Source organism: Rhinoraja longicauda, chromosome 1 (assembly GCF_053455715.1).
Source record: "Rhinoraja longicauda isolate Sanriku21f chromosome 1, sRhiLon1.1, whole genome shotgun sequence".
Lineage (NCBI taxonomy): Eukaryota > Metazoa > Chordata > Chondrichthyes > Rajiformes > Arhynchobatidae > Rhinoraja > Rhinoraja longicauda.
The window spans coordinates 96,409,457-96,426,043 of record NC_135953.1 but is presented as its reverse complement, the minus strand read 5'-3'; the positions used below and the strand labels follow the sequence as shown (position 1 = coordinate 96,426,043).

The following is a 16,587-nucleotide window of genomic DNA, read 5'->3' as shown; positions in this document are numbered from 1 at the left end:
CTGGCCTTACAGCTATGCCCTCTAGTATTGGGAATAGCGTTATGGTGAGAGTGGCAAAGTTTAAAGGAAATGGGTAGAGCAAAGTTTTTTACACAGAGGGTGGTTGGTGTAATGGGTGGTGGTGGAGGCAGATACAATGTGAGACTTTTGGCCCAAAGTCCAACCAAGATGCCCCATCCAAGCTAGTTCCATTTGCCCATATCCCTCTACTCTTACCTATCTATGTACCTATCTATTAACAAGTATTTCTTAAATGTTGTAATAGCACATGCCTCAATTATCTCCTCTGGCAGCATATTCCATATACCCACTACCCTCTGTGTGAAAAAGTTGCCCCTCAGGTTCCTTTTACATTTTTCCCCTCTCACATGAAACCTATGTCCTTTGGTTCTTGATTACCCTAGTCTGGCTAAAATACTGTGTATTCACCCTATCTATTCCCCTCTTCCTGATGGGTCTGTGCATGACTTGAACAGCATGGACAGTTTCAGAGAGCAGTGAAGACAACCACCTTGCTGTGGGTCTGGAGTTGTATGTTCTCCAAAGGACAGTCCCCCTCACAGGTTCTTTATAGTCCCCACCACTGCTAACGTTATTTTCCTGATTTATTTATTTATGCAGTTATCAGAGACATGCCGAATCTTTAAACTTCTAAGTTAGTAGAGGTATTGACGAGCCTTCTTGGTGATCACATCTATGTGATGGAGCCAGGACAGGTCATCCCAGATGTTAGCGCCCAGGAACTTGAAGCTGTTAACTCTCATCACTGCCAACCCATCGGCAAAAACTGGTGCGTGGACTTCCGACTTCCCCTTTCTGTAGTCAACGATTAGTTCTTTGGTTTTGATGAGGGGAACTGTACTGATCTATGTTTACCTAAGTACTGTATAATCTTCCTACAGCAGTGCAAGAACGTTGTCACCTTTGTGTTGGTTATTTATTGGCTTGGCTTTTTAACAATGGATGCTTTACCTAACTCACATGGTCCTGCTTTAACCAGCTTGTAGATGAGAACTGGTCCAATCTGTGTTAGCAATAATCTGAGAAGCAATTTTCTAATTTACAGCTGGGCACCAAGGAAGGCTATCTCACAAAGCAAGGAGGCCGAGTAAAGGTGAGATTCCATGCTTAGGCAATGCACAATTACATGTAGTTGCCATGTTATATGAAGCGGGAGATGCAGCTGGTAGAGTAGCTTCCTCACAGCCCCAGAGACCCGGGATCAATCCTGACTGCGGGTGCTGTCTGTACGGAGTTTGTACATTCTCCCTGTGATCGTGTGGGTTTCCGCTGGGTACTCCAGTTTCGATTCAATTCATTTCAATTCAATTTAATAATACTTTATTGTCACATGTACCCTAGGTACAGTGAATTTCTTTGTTTTGCATACAATCCGATAAAATCATACAGCAGACCTCACCTTGGCAGTACAGTGCATTCAGAAGTATATAGACCCCTTCACTTTTTCCACGTTTTGCTACGTTACAGCCTTATTTTAAAATGGATTTAAATCTTTTTTTTTAAATCGTCAATCTGCACACAATACCTCATAATAAAAAAGCAAAAACAGGTGTTTAGAAATTTTTGAAAAGTAATTAAAAAGTAATAACTAGAATATCACATTTACATAAGTATTCAGACCCTCTACTCAGTACTTTGTTAAGGCACCTTTGGCAGCGATTACAGCCTCAAGTCTTCTTGGGTATTACGCTACAAGCTTGGCACACCTGTATTTGGGTAATTTCTCCCGTTCTTCTCTGCAGATCCTCAAGCTCTGTCCGGTTGGATGGGGAGCGTCGATGCACAGCTATTTTCAGGTCCCCCAGAGATGTTCGATAGGGTTCAAGTCTGGGCTCTGGCTGGGCCACTCAAGGGTATTCACAGACTTGTCATGAAGCCACTCGTGCATTGTCTTGTTTGTGTGCTTAGGGTCGTTGTCCTGTTGGAAGGTGAACCTCCGCCCCAGTCTGAGGTCCAGAGCGTTCTGGAGCAGGTTTTCATCAAGACTCTCTCTATACTTTGCTCCGTTCATCTTTCCCTCGATCCTGACTAGTCTCCCAGTTCCTGCCGCTGAAAAACATCCCCACAACATGATGCTGCCACCACTATGTTTCACCATAAGTATGGTATTGACCAGATAATGAGACGTGACATTCAGGCCAAAGAATTCAATCATGGCTTCATCAGACCAGAGAATCTTGTTTCTCATGGTCTGAGAATCCTTTAGGTGCCTTTTGGCAAACTCCAAGCGGGCTGTCATGTGCCTTTTACAGAGGAATGGCTTCCGTCTGGCCACTCTACCATAAAGGCCTGATTGGTGGAGTGCTGCAGATATAGTTGTCCTTCTGGAAGGTTCTCCCATCTTCACAGAGGAACTCTGGAGCTCTGTCAGAGTGATCATCGGGTTCTTGGTCACCTCCCTGACCAAGGCCCTTCTCCCCCGATTGCTCAGTTTGGCTGGGCGGCCAGCTCTATGAAGAGTCCTGATGGTTTCAAAGTTCTTCCATTTAAAAATGACAGAGGCCACTGTGCTCTTCGGGACCTGCAATGCTGCAGAAATTGTTTTATACCCTTCCACAGATCTGTGTCTCTCCACAATCCTGTCTAGGAGGTCTATGGACAATTCCTTCGTCTTCATGGCTCGGTTTTGGCTCTGACTTGCACAGTCAACTGTGGGACCTTATATAGACAGGTGTGTGCCTTTCCAAATCATGTCCAATCAATTTAATTTATCAGTGGTGGACTTCAATCAAGTTGTAGAAACATCTCAAGGATAATCAATGGAAACAGGATGAACATAAGCTCAATTTTGAGTGTCCTAGCAAAGGTTCTGAATACATATGTAAATATGATATTTCAGTTATTTATTTTTAATTACTTTGCAAAATGTTCTAAACACCTGTTTTTGCATTTTTATTATAGGGTATTGTGTGTAGATTGATGATTAAAAAAATGAATTTAATCCATTTAAAAATAAGGCTATAACGTAGCAAAATATGGAAAAAGATGAAGGGGTCTGAATACTTTCTGACTGCACTGTACACAGTCGCCACATTGCTGGCACTGACAAAGTTACAAAAGGTTCCTTGAACAGTCTTATCTTCTCCCAGCGGCAAACTAGGCCCTTCACCGTACGTGGCCGCAGGCCCAGCCAACCACCCCCCCCCCCCCCCCCCGCCGGGTCCTCCCTTCATACTCGGCGCCCCCCACTGGGTTGCTCTCGACAGCGCAGGACCTTCCTCGCTCTTGACGGTCCTCCTACACTCTCATGTATCCCTCCTCGCTTGTGGAGGTTGCTCTTGGCTCCCTCCTCACTCTCAGCGGCGTGGGTCCCTCCTCGCTTGCGGTGGTTGGTTGCGACGGTCCTTGTGATGGGACGTTCGGCTCTGTGGCACATCTTGGGTTCCTCCATCGTAATACAGCGCGTAAACAGAACCTTTGACCCAACTTGCCCACACCGACCAACAAGCCCCATTTACAATAATCCCACCTGCCTGCATTTGGCCCATATCCCTCGAAACCTATCCAATCCATGTACCTGTCTAAATGTTTCTTAAACGTTGTGATGGTACCTGCCGCAACTACCTATACGTCCACCACCCTTTGTGTGAAAAAAGTTACCCCTCAACAATGCCAGATCCACATCCGCAACAAACGCTTCCTCGCCTACCTGGACTCTGCCAAGGATCACAAGCTTGCTCACCTCCAGACCCCTCCCTCCACTGACACTCCTCGACTCGACCGCCTGCCCGAATACCACAAGGCCGAGATTGCCACCACGAGGAGTAACACCAACATCCACTGACTCTCCGACCTTCACCACCTTCCCGGCCAAACCCAGGCCCGAACCACCGAATCTGTCGCTGCTGCTGACTCTCACTGCCTCCCTGGAGCCACCACCGCTGCTGTCGCCGACTTTCACTGTCTCCCCGAGGCTACCGATTCTGCCGCCGCCGACCCGTATTCACTCCGGCCCTTCACAGGCCTCCACCAGCGACTGCACCGACCCTCGCCTCTCCACCGCCCACCAGCGGCCCGGAGCCGTCGCCTCACCTGAGTTGCAGGCTCAACACCGGGCCCACAACCTCCACGATGCAGACTCCCACACCATGTGGTCTGACCATGCTGGGTCCCACTGCTCTCCCCCTCCAACAGGGAACCTCAATAGTGATGGGGCTTCCCCTTCCCCTTTCCCCTTTTAACCAGGTTACCCTGACCACACCCCACCCATACAATAGTCCTCACATCCCCCCTCCTCTCTGAACACCCACCATCTCCCCACTAGATCTCGCCTCGGCCTTTACCCCCTCCCCGGCCCTCCTCTGACCCGCAACCCCCACCCTTGTCGTGTCCTCACCATCCCCCCGGATCTCCCCCTTTCTGATACCGAACGGTCTGTCCTCAACAAAGGCCTCACCTTCATTCCCCTCCGCCCCACCTCAACGAGTTCCGGGTCCACCACGACGTAGAGATTTTCTTCCGTCGCCTCCACCTCCATGCCTCTTTCTATGGGAAGGAGTCCTCACCACCCAGTGATGACCCCTTCTCCCGTCTCCACCAGTCCCCCTCCTCTTGCACTCCCCAGAACGGCCTTCTACCCTCTCTAAACCTCTTTATTTCTAACTGCCGGCATGACATCAACCGTCTCACCTTTTCCACTCCCCTTATCTACTCCAACCTCACCCCCTCTGAATGTACAGCCCTCCTCTCACTCTGCAGCAACCCCGACTTGATAAACCCGCTGACAAGGGAGGCGCCGTGGTAGTCTGGCGCACTGACCTCTACAGGGCTGAGGCCAGGCAACAACTCTCAGACACCTCCTCCTACTTATCCTTGGACCATGATCCCACAGATGAGCACCAGGCCTTCATCTCAAACACCATACTGATTTCATCATTTCTGGCTGTCAGCTTTCCACAGCCTCCAACCTTATCGTTTCCCAGTCCCGCACAGCCCGTTGTTACCTTTTCCCCAAAATCCACAAACACAACGGCCCTGGCAGACTTCTGCCTGCTCCTGTCCCAAAGAAATGATTTCCACTTAACTCGACTCCATCCTATCCCCCCTGGTCCAATCTCTCCTGATCTATGTCCTAGATACCTTACCTTCGTCTCTTTAATGACTTCTGCTTTCCGAGCCCTTTAATGACCTGCTTTCTTGATCTCAAACTCCATCGCAAGAAATAGACTGACACCTATTACAAACCCACTGACTCCCATAACTATCTTGACTACACTTCTTCTCACCTCGCATCCCACAAAGACTCTATCCCCTACTCCCAATTCCTCCATCTACGTCGCATCTGTGCCCAAGATGAGGTGTTCCATACTAGAACATCCGAGATGTCCTCATTCTTTAGGGAATGGGGGTTAGAAACATAGAAAATAGGTGCAGGAGTAGGCCATTTGGCCCTTCGAGCCTGCACCGCCATTCAATATGATCATGGCTGATCATCCAACTCAGTATCCCGTACCTGCCTTCCCTCCATACCCCCTGATCCCTTTAGCCACAAGGGCCACATCTAACTCCCTTCCCCATCGTTGATGAGGCCTTCACTCGTGTCTCCTCAGTACCCCGCAGTTCCACCCTTGCTCCCCCTCCCCCTAATCACAACGGAGACAGAGTCCCCCTAGTCCTTACCTTCCGCCCCATCAGCCATCGCATAAAACACATAATCCTTTGAAATTTCCACCACCTCCAATGGGATCCCATCACCAGCCACATTTTCCCATCTCCACCCCTTTCCGCCTTCCGCAGAGACTGTTCCCTCCGCAACTCCCTGGTTAACTCATCCCTTCCCACCCAAACCACCCCCACCCCAGATACCTTCCCCTGCAACCACAGAAGATGCAACACCTGTCGCTGTACCTCCTCCCTCGACTCTGTCCAGGAACCCCGACAGTCCTTTCAGGTTAGGCAGAGGTTCACTTGCACCTCCTCCAACCTCATCTACTGTATCCGTTGTTCAAGATGTGGACTCTTGTACATCGGCGAGACCAAACGCAGACTGGGCGATCGTTTTGCGGAACACCTTCGCTCAGCCCGTGCGAACCAACCTGATCTCCCGGTTGCTGGACACTTTAAGTTTCCTTCCCATTCCTACACAGACCTTTCTGTCCTCAGTCTCCTCCATTGTCAGAGTGAGGTTAAATGCAAATTCGAGGAAAAGCATCTCATATTTCACTTGGGCAGCTTACAGCCCAGTTGTATGAATATTGATTTCTTACACTTCAGGTAGCCCCGGCATTCCCTCTCTCTCTATCCCGACCCCCCCCCAAGTCACACTAGTTTCTCAATTTCACCCTACAAACAGCTAACAAAAGCCTGTTTCCTTTATAATCGTTACTTTTTTGCATATCTTGCATTCATTGTTCTTTATCTCTCCACATCACTGTCTATATCTCTTGTTTATCTTATCCCTAACCAGTCTGAAGAAGGGTCTCGACCTGAAACGTCACCCATTCCTTCTCTCCAGAGATGCTGCCTGTTCCGCTGTTATTCCAGCTTTTTGTGTCTATCGTCGGTTTAATCCAGCATCTGCAGTTCCTTCTTACACCTATAAAATCTTTGCCCCCTCACCGTAAACCAGTATCCTCTGGTTCTCTATTCCTCTGGCTCCTGTACCTTCTACCCAATGGTAGGAGCAAGATGAGAGTGTGGCCAAGGTGGTATGGTATCTTCTGCAGCAGGCATTGTGTTCCAAGTGAATATATATTACAAAATAATAACCTGAATTTAAAGGATTTTGAGGAACTATGTAGTATATTATAGAGTTTTTAACCACAATCTACATTTCAATGGGATTCGTGAATAATTGTTTTTTAAAGATACTGCATGGAAACAGACCCTTCGGCTCATCAAGTCCACGCCAACCCATCAAGTCTCCCTATGACCTCGTTGTTTTTCTCTGTGTGCTCTGGTTTCTTCCCACATTCCAAAGACGTGTGGGTATGTAGGTTAATTGATTTCTGTAAGTTGTAAATTGTCCCCAGTGTGTAGGATAGTGCTAGTGTATGAAGTGATCTCTAGTCGATGAGGACTTGGTGGGCTGAAGGGCATGTTTCCATACTGCATCTACAAAGTATGGAGACAATAGCGGGTAAAAACCAGCACAGGTTTAATAGAACATAGAACAGTATAGCACAGGAACAGCTGAAAATAGTGGGGAAAAGGCTGTTCCTGAATCTGGTGCTATGTGCTTTCAAGTTATTGTATCCTCTGCCCGATGGGAGAGGGGAGAAGAGGGAATGACATGGAGGTGAGTGGTCCTTGATTATGTTGGCTGCTTTCTCAAGGCAGCTTGAAGAGAAGATGGAGTCAATGGTGAGCTTCTCTCATCAGATGCTGCCTGAACTCTTGAATATTTTCTTTTTTTCTCAAATTCTGTATCTGCACTTCCCTGCTTAAATATTGCTCTGTCACTAAGAAGCATAGTTTAATTTAGGTTAGAGATACTGTGTGGCAACAAGCCCTTCAGCCCATCGAGTCTGTGCTGACCAGCGATCACCTATATACTAGTTATATCTTACACACTAGGGACAATTTTCAGAAACCAATTAACCTACAAACTCGCATGTCTTGGAATGTGGAAGGAAACCGGGCGCCCAGCGAAAATCCATGCGGTCACAGGGAGAACATGCAAACTCCACACAGACAGCACCTGATATCAGGATCGAACCTGGGCCTCTGATGCTGTGAGGCTGCACCTCTACTGCTGCGCCACTCTGCTTGCCATCGTGTGGTTTTACTTTGATGAACAATTGGTTAATTCTCGTGCATTTCCTTCTCTTTTCAGACTTGGAAAACCAGATGGTTTATTTTACATAGGAATGAACTGAAGTATTTTAAAGACAAAATGGTATGTCATGAACCAAACTGCATCTGAGCAGCTTTATTAATCTTAAAATAGAAATCGCCTGCTGAGTTCTCAGCCCTGTTGCTGACTCAAGGCCCTCTGCTGGTACAGTTTAGTTTATGGTCATGTGTACTGAGATACAGTGAAAAGCTTTTTTGTTGTATGTCCTATCCATAGAACATCTAGTTAACTCTTTGGGAATATGTTCAAATCCCACCTCACCCGCTGGGGAATTTCAACTCTGTTGACTGCATAAATAAATTAGGAATACAACATTAGCAATGGTGGGGCCTATAAAGAACCTTGTAATGTGAGGAGCACAGTTTAGTTTAGTTTAATTTAGTTTAGTTTATTGTGACGTGTACCAAGGTACAGTGAAAAGCTATTTTGTCGCGTGCTATCCAGTCAACGAAAAGACTGTACTTGATCCAGCTGTCCACTGTATATACAAGGTTCTTTATAGGCCCCACCACTGCTAATGTTGTATTCCTAATTTATACAGGATAAAGGGAATAACGTTTAGTGCAAGGTAAAGTCCGATTAAAGATAGCCCGGGGGTCTCCATTGAGGTAGGTGAGAGGTTGGGACCACTCTCTAGTTGGTGAAGAGGCAGTTGAGTTGAATGGTAACAGCTGGGAAGACACTGTCCCGAATCTGGAGGTATGTATTATCACACTTCTGTACCTCTTACCTGATGGGAGAGGGGAGAAGAGGGAATGACCGTGGTGAGACTGGTCCTTGATTATGGTGGTGGCCTTGCTGAGGCAGCATGAAGTGAAGATGGAATCAATGGAAGGGAGGTTTGTTTGCTTGTTGGTCTGGGCTACATTCACAACTGTTTGCAATTCCCTGTGGAGTTGGATGGCGCTGTTCCCAAACCGTGCTATGATGCATCCTGATAAAATGCTTTAGTTTAGTTTAGAGATATAGCACGGAAACAGGCCCTTTGGCCCACCAGGTCCACGCCGACCAGCGATCCCCGCACATTAACACTATCCTACACGCACTAGGGACAATTTTTACAGTTACCAATCCAATTAACCTACAAACCTGTACGTCTTTGGAGTATGGGAGGAAACCAAAGATCTCGTAGTTGGGATTGAACCCGGGTCTCCGGCACTGCAAGCGCTGTAAGGCAGCAACTCTACCGCTGTGCCACTGTGCCGCACTTCTACAGCACATCTGTATACATGCACCTGGATAGGATGGAAACCCTGTATCTCCATAGGCGCGACAATGATAAGCCATTACCAATACTGACATGGCGACAATATGCAGCACACTTTCACAAACTGACACTGGCTAATTAATTGGGGGGGGGGGAGGTTAAAGATTTAATTTACAAAGAAAGGCAGGATTGAGATAATATATTGCAATATCAATGTGGACTCTCGCATCTGTGTCAACCGTAGATTGGTAGCTTGGTGTTAGTGACACTGACAATGGCAACTTCACTCCAAATTGTATGTCTCGGCTTTTTTCAGAGGCTTGAGTTTGTGGTTAAATGTTTATAGATTGATAGACAGATTGATAGAGAGAGAGAGAGAGAGAGAGACAGACAGGCAAGCAAACAGACAGATAAATGATCAGTGGTTGCCAGGGGTACCCCGTTTTTTGTTGAGGATTGATTCACAGAATGTAGAATACATCTTCATTAGGAGCAATACAGTTACGCTGTTATTTAATTAATCAAAACTATATTCAGCATAATGTTTTGAGACATGCGTAATATTTAAAATTGTAAGTCAGACATCCCAATGCTGTTTCGCTCAGAGACACAGACAGTATAATCTGTGCTTAGAGTCATACAGGCTCTTCGGCCCAACTTGCCCATGCCAACCAACATGCCCCATCTACGCTGCCTGTGTTTGGCCCATATACCTCTAAATCTATCCTATCTGTGTACGTGTCCAATGTCTTCATAGTATCCGCCTCAAGTTCCTCCTCTGGCAGCTCATTTCATATACCCACCGCTCACTGTTTGAAAAGGTTGCCCTTCAGGTTCCTATATAATCTTGAATGCTTTCTGTAATAACTAAAATTATTATTTTTTGCTCTGCAGTCTACAGAACCAATCAGGACACTGGATCTAACTGAATGCACTGCGGTACAATTTGATTACTCACAAGAGAAGATTAATTGTTTCTGGTAAATAAAACAAAATTCACTTTCTCAATCCTCCAACACTGTGGCCTTTAAATAATGAAAGGTCCCGATTTCCGGACCCAAAACGTCTCCTATCCATGTTCTCCAAAGATGCTGCCTGACCTGCTGAGTTACTCCTACACTTTGTGTCTTTTGTTCACTCCCCCCACCTGACTTGAAATGTCTGTCCATTCCCATTCCTTCCACAGATGCTGCCCGACCTGCTGAGTTCCTCCAGCGCTTTGGGGTTTGCTTTTAAGTAATATTGGCTTGGTAATGGTGTGTGATTCTCTTCCATGGTTTCCTAATGCACTTGGTTGAACCAGGAGCTAGGGGAATGAAATGTGGGTCCAATCCACCCTAGTAGCTTACGAACAATGCCTTAATGACAACTGAATTATGTCAGTAGATAGAGTGGTGGATAACATAGAACAGTCCAACACAGGAACAGGTACTTTGGCCCACAATGTCTGTGCCAAACCTAATGCCAACATAAACCTACTCCTCTGCATGTGATCCACATCGCTCCATTCTCTACATATTCATATGCCTATCGGAAAGTCGCTTAAACACTACTTTGGTATCTGCCTCTACCACCACCCTGGCACTGCGTTGGGAATTGCAAGTCCATCACATAGATCACACTTCCCACATCACATTTCACGCTGCCCCGGGAAAGCAGCCAACATAATTAAAGACTTGTCACATCCCGGTCATTCCTCCTTCTTCACGTTCAGCAGAAGGTATGCTTGAAAGCACGCATGACCAGACTCAGGAACAGCTTCTTCCCCTCTGTTATCAGTCTCGGTTCTTCAATAAGCTAGGTTGCAGTCTGAATCAGCTCTACCCCATTGTAGACATTGGACTTTATCTAAGGACTGATGCACTAAAATGCTAAGAACTATATTCTGCACGCTGCATCTTCCCATTTGCTCTTACTTGTACTTGAGTTTTATGTAATTGTATTTATGTATAATATTATCTGATCTTTTTGGATAGTCTGAGTACCATAACAACATTTAAAAGACATTTGGATAAGTACATGGATAGGAAACGTTTAGAGGAGTATGGGCCAAACGCAAGCAGGTGGGACTAGTGTAGATGAGACATCTTGGTTGGCATGGGAAAGTTGGGCTGAAGGGCCCGTTTCCGTGTTGTATGATTCTGTACCTCGATACACCTGGGTATAATAAACCTAAGCTATTGTGAGCCTGGGTATAATAAACCTAAGCTATTGTGAGCCAAATGAATGTCTTGTCTGTGTTAATGAATAAACACTGCTTTGTCTTCTCTTTACAGTTTAGTATTTCCTGAACGAACATATTATATGTGTACAAAGACAGGAATTGAAGCTGATGAATGGATCAAGTTAATACGATGGAAACTGGTAAGTTCGTAATTTAGATAGGATGACTGTGTGGCTACTGTTCAATGGTTCCTTTATTCTGACGTGTACTAAGGTACAGTGAGATTCATTTTTTGCATACTGATCAGTAAGACTATTGCCTTACACAGGTACAATACCCGGTTAAGCACCTAATGCTGAAAAACAGCTCACAGAGTCCAAACGCAAGAGCTTTGGTGCCATTTTCACAGTCCCAGCTACAGTTGGCTATAAAGGCCCATTGCAGCCATTGCCTGCATCTGGTCGTCCCGTGAACTGTCGTCCTTCTCTTTGCCCCGGCCCTCTTCCCTGGAGCAGGAAAACCTTTCCCTGTTTTGTGAGTCAGGGTATTACCTACTACTCAAGGGAGGGATATGGGCCACATTGCAGACAGAGATTAGTTTAATTTGACATCATGTTCAGAACAGATATTGTGAGCCAAAGGGCCTGATCCTCTGCTGTACTTTCCATATTAATATTTGGGAATATTAAAGCTGAAAGCTTGATCTGACCTGTGGCAATTTTAATTTTATGCGATTAATATACCTCATCTCTCTCCATGACACCACTGATGATGACATCTATCCTTACCTGATCTTTTCAGTCCAGGATTGATTCCTGCTGCCCTGTCTTCTGAAGCGCAATAGGAGACTTGAGGGTAGAGCAGAGCAAGTAAGTTTGTCTGTTCCCACGACAGAAAGAAACTCCTCTCTTGGCTTTGCATTGTCTATTGCTCTGAAGAGTTTGTCAGTAAGTCTTACTGCATAGCCAGAGGTTGCTGGGAGACCTGATGGAACTATGCAAAAATTATGAGAGGCGTAGATAGGATAGACAGTCAGAAACATTTCCCCCAGAGTGGAAATGTCAAACACTAGAGGGCATAACTTTCTAAGATGAGAAGGGGAAAGTTAAAATGAGATGTGCAGTGTAAGTTTTTATTTTACACAGTGACTGATGGGGGCCTAGAATGCACTGACAGGGATGGTGGTAGAGGCAGGTACGAAAGTGGTGTTTAAGAGGCTTTTGGATAGGCACATGGATATGCAGGGAATGGAGGGACATAAGTTCATAACCCATTTGGCCCATCAGGTCTATCTTTCAATCTCAACCCCATTCTCCTGCCTTCTCCCCATATCCCACGACACCCTTACTAATCAAGAATCTGTCAATCTCCACCTTAAAAATCCCCAATGTCTTGGCCTCCACAACCATCTGTGGCAATGAATTCCACAAATTATGTGCATGCAAATAAGTGCTGGTCGGTACAGACATTTTGGGCCGAAAGGCCTGTTTCTGTGCCATACTGTTCTATGTCCTATATAACTAATTTATTTCTCATTTTAATTCCAGTCTCAAATGAAGAAAGCTGTGAAAACTTAAAACTAGCAAACTTTCCTCCAGTCTGAAGACAGCTTTGGAAGAACTTCAATCAAGAGTTGGGATTTTGAGGGAGAACCTATTCATCTTGCTGTAGTTTCACATCCACAAAGCTGTACCAGGATTCTCTGTCCATTTGGGGGGGAAAAAACGAACATTGGGGCTCTGATGCTAGAGGAATGATTTCAAAAGCAGCTGTTAAACTTAGAACATACATTGAAGTGTTATGGAATGTTTGCATCTCAAAAAGGTTGCAAAAGCATTTGGAAACAAATTGAAGCATGTCCTACTACGGAGAGAGACAGGCTCTGAGAAAGTGAAAATTGCTACGACAGATGTGTGCATAAACGTAAAGCAGGATAACAACACACAAACCTTGTGTGAAACGAAATTATTCCTGCAGAATTATGTGACTGTCATCAGTTAATCAGTAGGAAGGATGAAGCGGTATGTTACCCAAGTTTAAGGAGCATAATTAGACCATTCGGCCCATCGTCTACTTCCCCCTATCATAGCTGATCTATTCCTCTCAACCCCATTTTCCTACCTTCTCCCCATAACCCCTAACTAATCAAGATTCTGTCAATCTCCACCATGCTTCTTTCCATTGACCTGGTCTGTGGCAATGAATTCCAGATTCACCACCCTGTGGCTAAAGAAATTCCTCCTCATCTCCTTTCTACTAGTGGAAACATTCTCTCCACATTAACTTTATCCAGTCCTTTCACTATTCAATCAATATTTGTTAAGTTAAATTATTTAATCTTGTCAGACCTCATTTTAATTTACAGGCTTTACATAATTTTAAGAATGTGATTAAGGATGTTTTTTAAAAATTAATGCAGATTGAAACTCTGGTCTGAACTGTTATGTTTTTAACCTGATGGCATTACTTTGTACAAAACATAAAGTGCTAGAGGAACTCAGCAGGTCAACCAGCATCCGTGAGGGGATAAAACATACAATGTTTTGGATGGGGACCATTCTTCATTCGCCTATCCATTCCTTCCACAGATGCTGCCTGACCTGCTGAGTTTCTCCAGCCCTTTGTGCTTTGCTCAGGATTCCAGCATTTACAGTTCCTTGTGTCATCATTAGTTTATAGTGGCTACCATGAGAACTGTGTTAGCATTAAAAAAAGGACACAAAGTGCTGGAATAACTCAGCATGTCAGACACCATTTCTAGAGAAGTTGGATAGGTAAAATTTCAGGTTGTGTCTGAAGAAGTATCCTGGCCCGAAACGTCACATATCCATGTTCTTCAAAGATGCCTTCCGACCCGCTGAATTCCTCCAGCACTTTTTTTCCTTCCCCTTTTCACTCACGATTACTGCGTCTGATCGAAGGAGGTATGATTTGAGATGAGAAATGAAAATTTATTCTCAAAATTTCCTCCAGTATAAATAAAGAGAACTGATCTAGTTTAACAAGGAGACACAAGGAACTGCAGATGCTGGAATCTTGTGTTCACCACAAATTACTGGAGTAACTCAAAGGATAAGGAGGCATCTCTGCAGGATGTGGATGGATGATGTTTCGTGTTAGAGTCTGGAGGATGATACCGACCCAAAACGTCGCCTATCCCTGTTCTCCAAAGATGATGCCTGACCCACTGAATTACTCCAGCACATTGTGTCTTAGTTTATGAGGATGCTGGTTTACTGCAGGAGGCTACTGAAGGGCAGCGCAGAGTGAACTGACGAGCCTAGGGGGTTAGTCAGATATTTTTGAGGCAATTTCTGTGGTCTGGCACCACTCAGGCCTCAATTGTAGCAGCCTGGAGAGTTTTAACCTGCATTTCCACAATGCTGATTGGAACTAAATCATTGCAGTTCTGTGAATAACCAGCAGCTGAAAATAAAAAAATTTGAACAACGGCTGGTGTAGGTTTGGATTATTCGTATAGCAGCTTTTGATATTGTCTGTGTCCGAACCAGTTTTTAAACATGGCACTCTGTAATTTAGTCATAATGTAGAGACATGGAAGCGAAGATGGCACCCAAGCCAGGCGACTCGGTGTTCTAGTGCCAGAAGTGGATCTGCAATCATTCATTGCAATCGTTCCACTCTTTTACACCGTAGAGGGCTTGATTGTAATCATGTATAGGCTTTCCGCTGACTGGATAGCACACAACACATTCTGACCCTCCACACAGACACACAATCAGCTTTCAACCTGGATCTGGCTGCATTCTCCAATTGCATTTGGCACCACAGGCACCCGTTCCAGACTAATAAGTCAACCACAGACTTATACAGCACAGAAACAGGCTCTTCAGCCCAACTTCATAAGATCATGTGATAGAAGCAGAATAGGCCATTCGGCCCATCAAGTCTACTCTGCCATTCAATCATGGCTGATCTATCTCTCTTAACCTCATTCTCGTTTTCTCCCCATAACCCCTGACACCTGTACTAATCAAGAATCTATCCATCTCTGCCTTAAAAATATCCATTGACTTGCAATGAATTCCACAGAATCATCACCCTCTGACTAAAGAAATTACTCCTCATCTCCTGGAAGGAACATCCTTTTATTCTGAGGCTATGACCTCTGGTTCTAGACTCTCCCACTGGTGGAAACATCCTCTCTATCCAGGGCATGCCTGGATAACTTGTCCATGCTGACCAAGATACCACATCTATGCTAGTCCCATTTACCTGTGTTTGAGCCATACCCATCTAAACCTTTCATATTCCTATACTTGTCCAAGTGTCTTTTAAGTGTTGATAAAAAAAGACACACAAAGTGCTGGAATAACCAAGTGTGTCAGGCAGCATCTCTACATTTAAAATTTTGAGCAACTGAAAGCTGGATCGTTGGAGTTTCACTGTATTGGCAAAGTACATGCCCATGTTATAAATGTCAATAGGTTCGAATTATTTTAAGGCAGAAGCCGGCAAACAATGAGGAACATTTTCAAATCTTGTAAAAATACAAGTTTAAAACTGAATTTACGCTTAAGGTTCAGATTTTATCAGTAAATTTGTCCATCCTGAGAAACAAGGAATGCAGATGCTGGTTTACAAAAAAAATAAAGGCAGTGCTGGAGTAACTCTGCGGGTCAGGCAGCACCTCTGGAGAACATGGATAAGTTCTTCAGACTGAAGAAGGGTTCCGAACCGAAACGCCACTTATTAATGTTCTCGACGGATGCTGCCTGACTCGCTGAGTTACTCCAGCACTTTGTGTCTTTTTGTCTGAGTAACAAGGGTCCTGTTAAACCAAAGAAAATGACAGGAATAATAAAAATTCACGAGTATAGATTGCTGGTAAGGATGAAAAACTGGATTAAATTTGAGCATACTTTTGCCATCAAGTGTATTTTGAACTGTATCTAAAAAATATCTTATCAATTTAACATTTTATGCAGCTCCCAAAGCACTGCAATCTTTCAACAATACTACAATAAAGGGAAGCCTTCATTTTTTTCTAAATTGTGTTACAATTAGATAATGAAAAAGACTCTAGAGGCAGGTTGGTAAGAATGTACAGATTTGTCTAGTCTTCTCCCCTCAAAACTCTGGTCCTGACTTCTTGAAACACAGAACAGGAAACTCAACCATTCAAAAGAAGTACTGGATTAGGTGGCTGGATTAAAAAACAACATCGTAGAGTTGGGCGGCACACTGGCACAGCAGGTAGAGCTGCTGCCTCACTGCACCAGAAACTCTTACCTCGGGTGCAGTCTGTGTGGAGGTTGCACATTTTCCATGTGACCACGCAAGTTTCCTCCCACATTCCAAAGACGTGGATTTGTAGTTTAATTGTCCTCTGTAAATTGTCCCTGGTGTGCAGGGAGTGGATGAGAAAGTACGATAACA

The 16,587-nt window shown here is 44.9% G+C and overlaps 1 protein-coding gene across 1 annotated transcript in view; it reads left to right on the top strand.

Annotated features, from left to right (window-relative positions):
* dapp1 (dual adaptor of phosphotyrosine and 3-phosphoinositides) overlaps positions 1-16,340 on the top strand; it is a 76,523-nt gene extending 60,183 nt beyond the window's left edge. Inside the window, exons 5-9 of the mRNA XM_078403030.1 lie at positions 1,067-1,114; positions 7,796-7,858; positions 9,918-10,003; positions 11,300-11,387; positions 12,735-16,340. Of these exons, the coding sequence (XP_078259156.1) occupies positions 1,067-1,114; positions 7,796-7,858; positions 9,918-10,003; positions 11,300-11,387; positions 12,735-12,764 (315 nt within the window). The 3' untranslated portion in view covers positions 12,765-16,340. The remainder of the gene's footprint in view (positions 1-1,066; positions 1,115-7,795; positions 7,859-9,917; positions 10,004-11,299; positions 11,388-12,734) is intronic.
* The last annotated feature ends 247 nt before the right edge of the window (positions 16,341-16,587 follow it).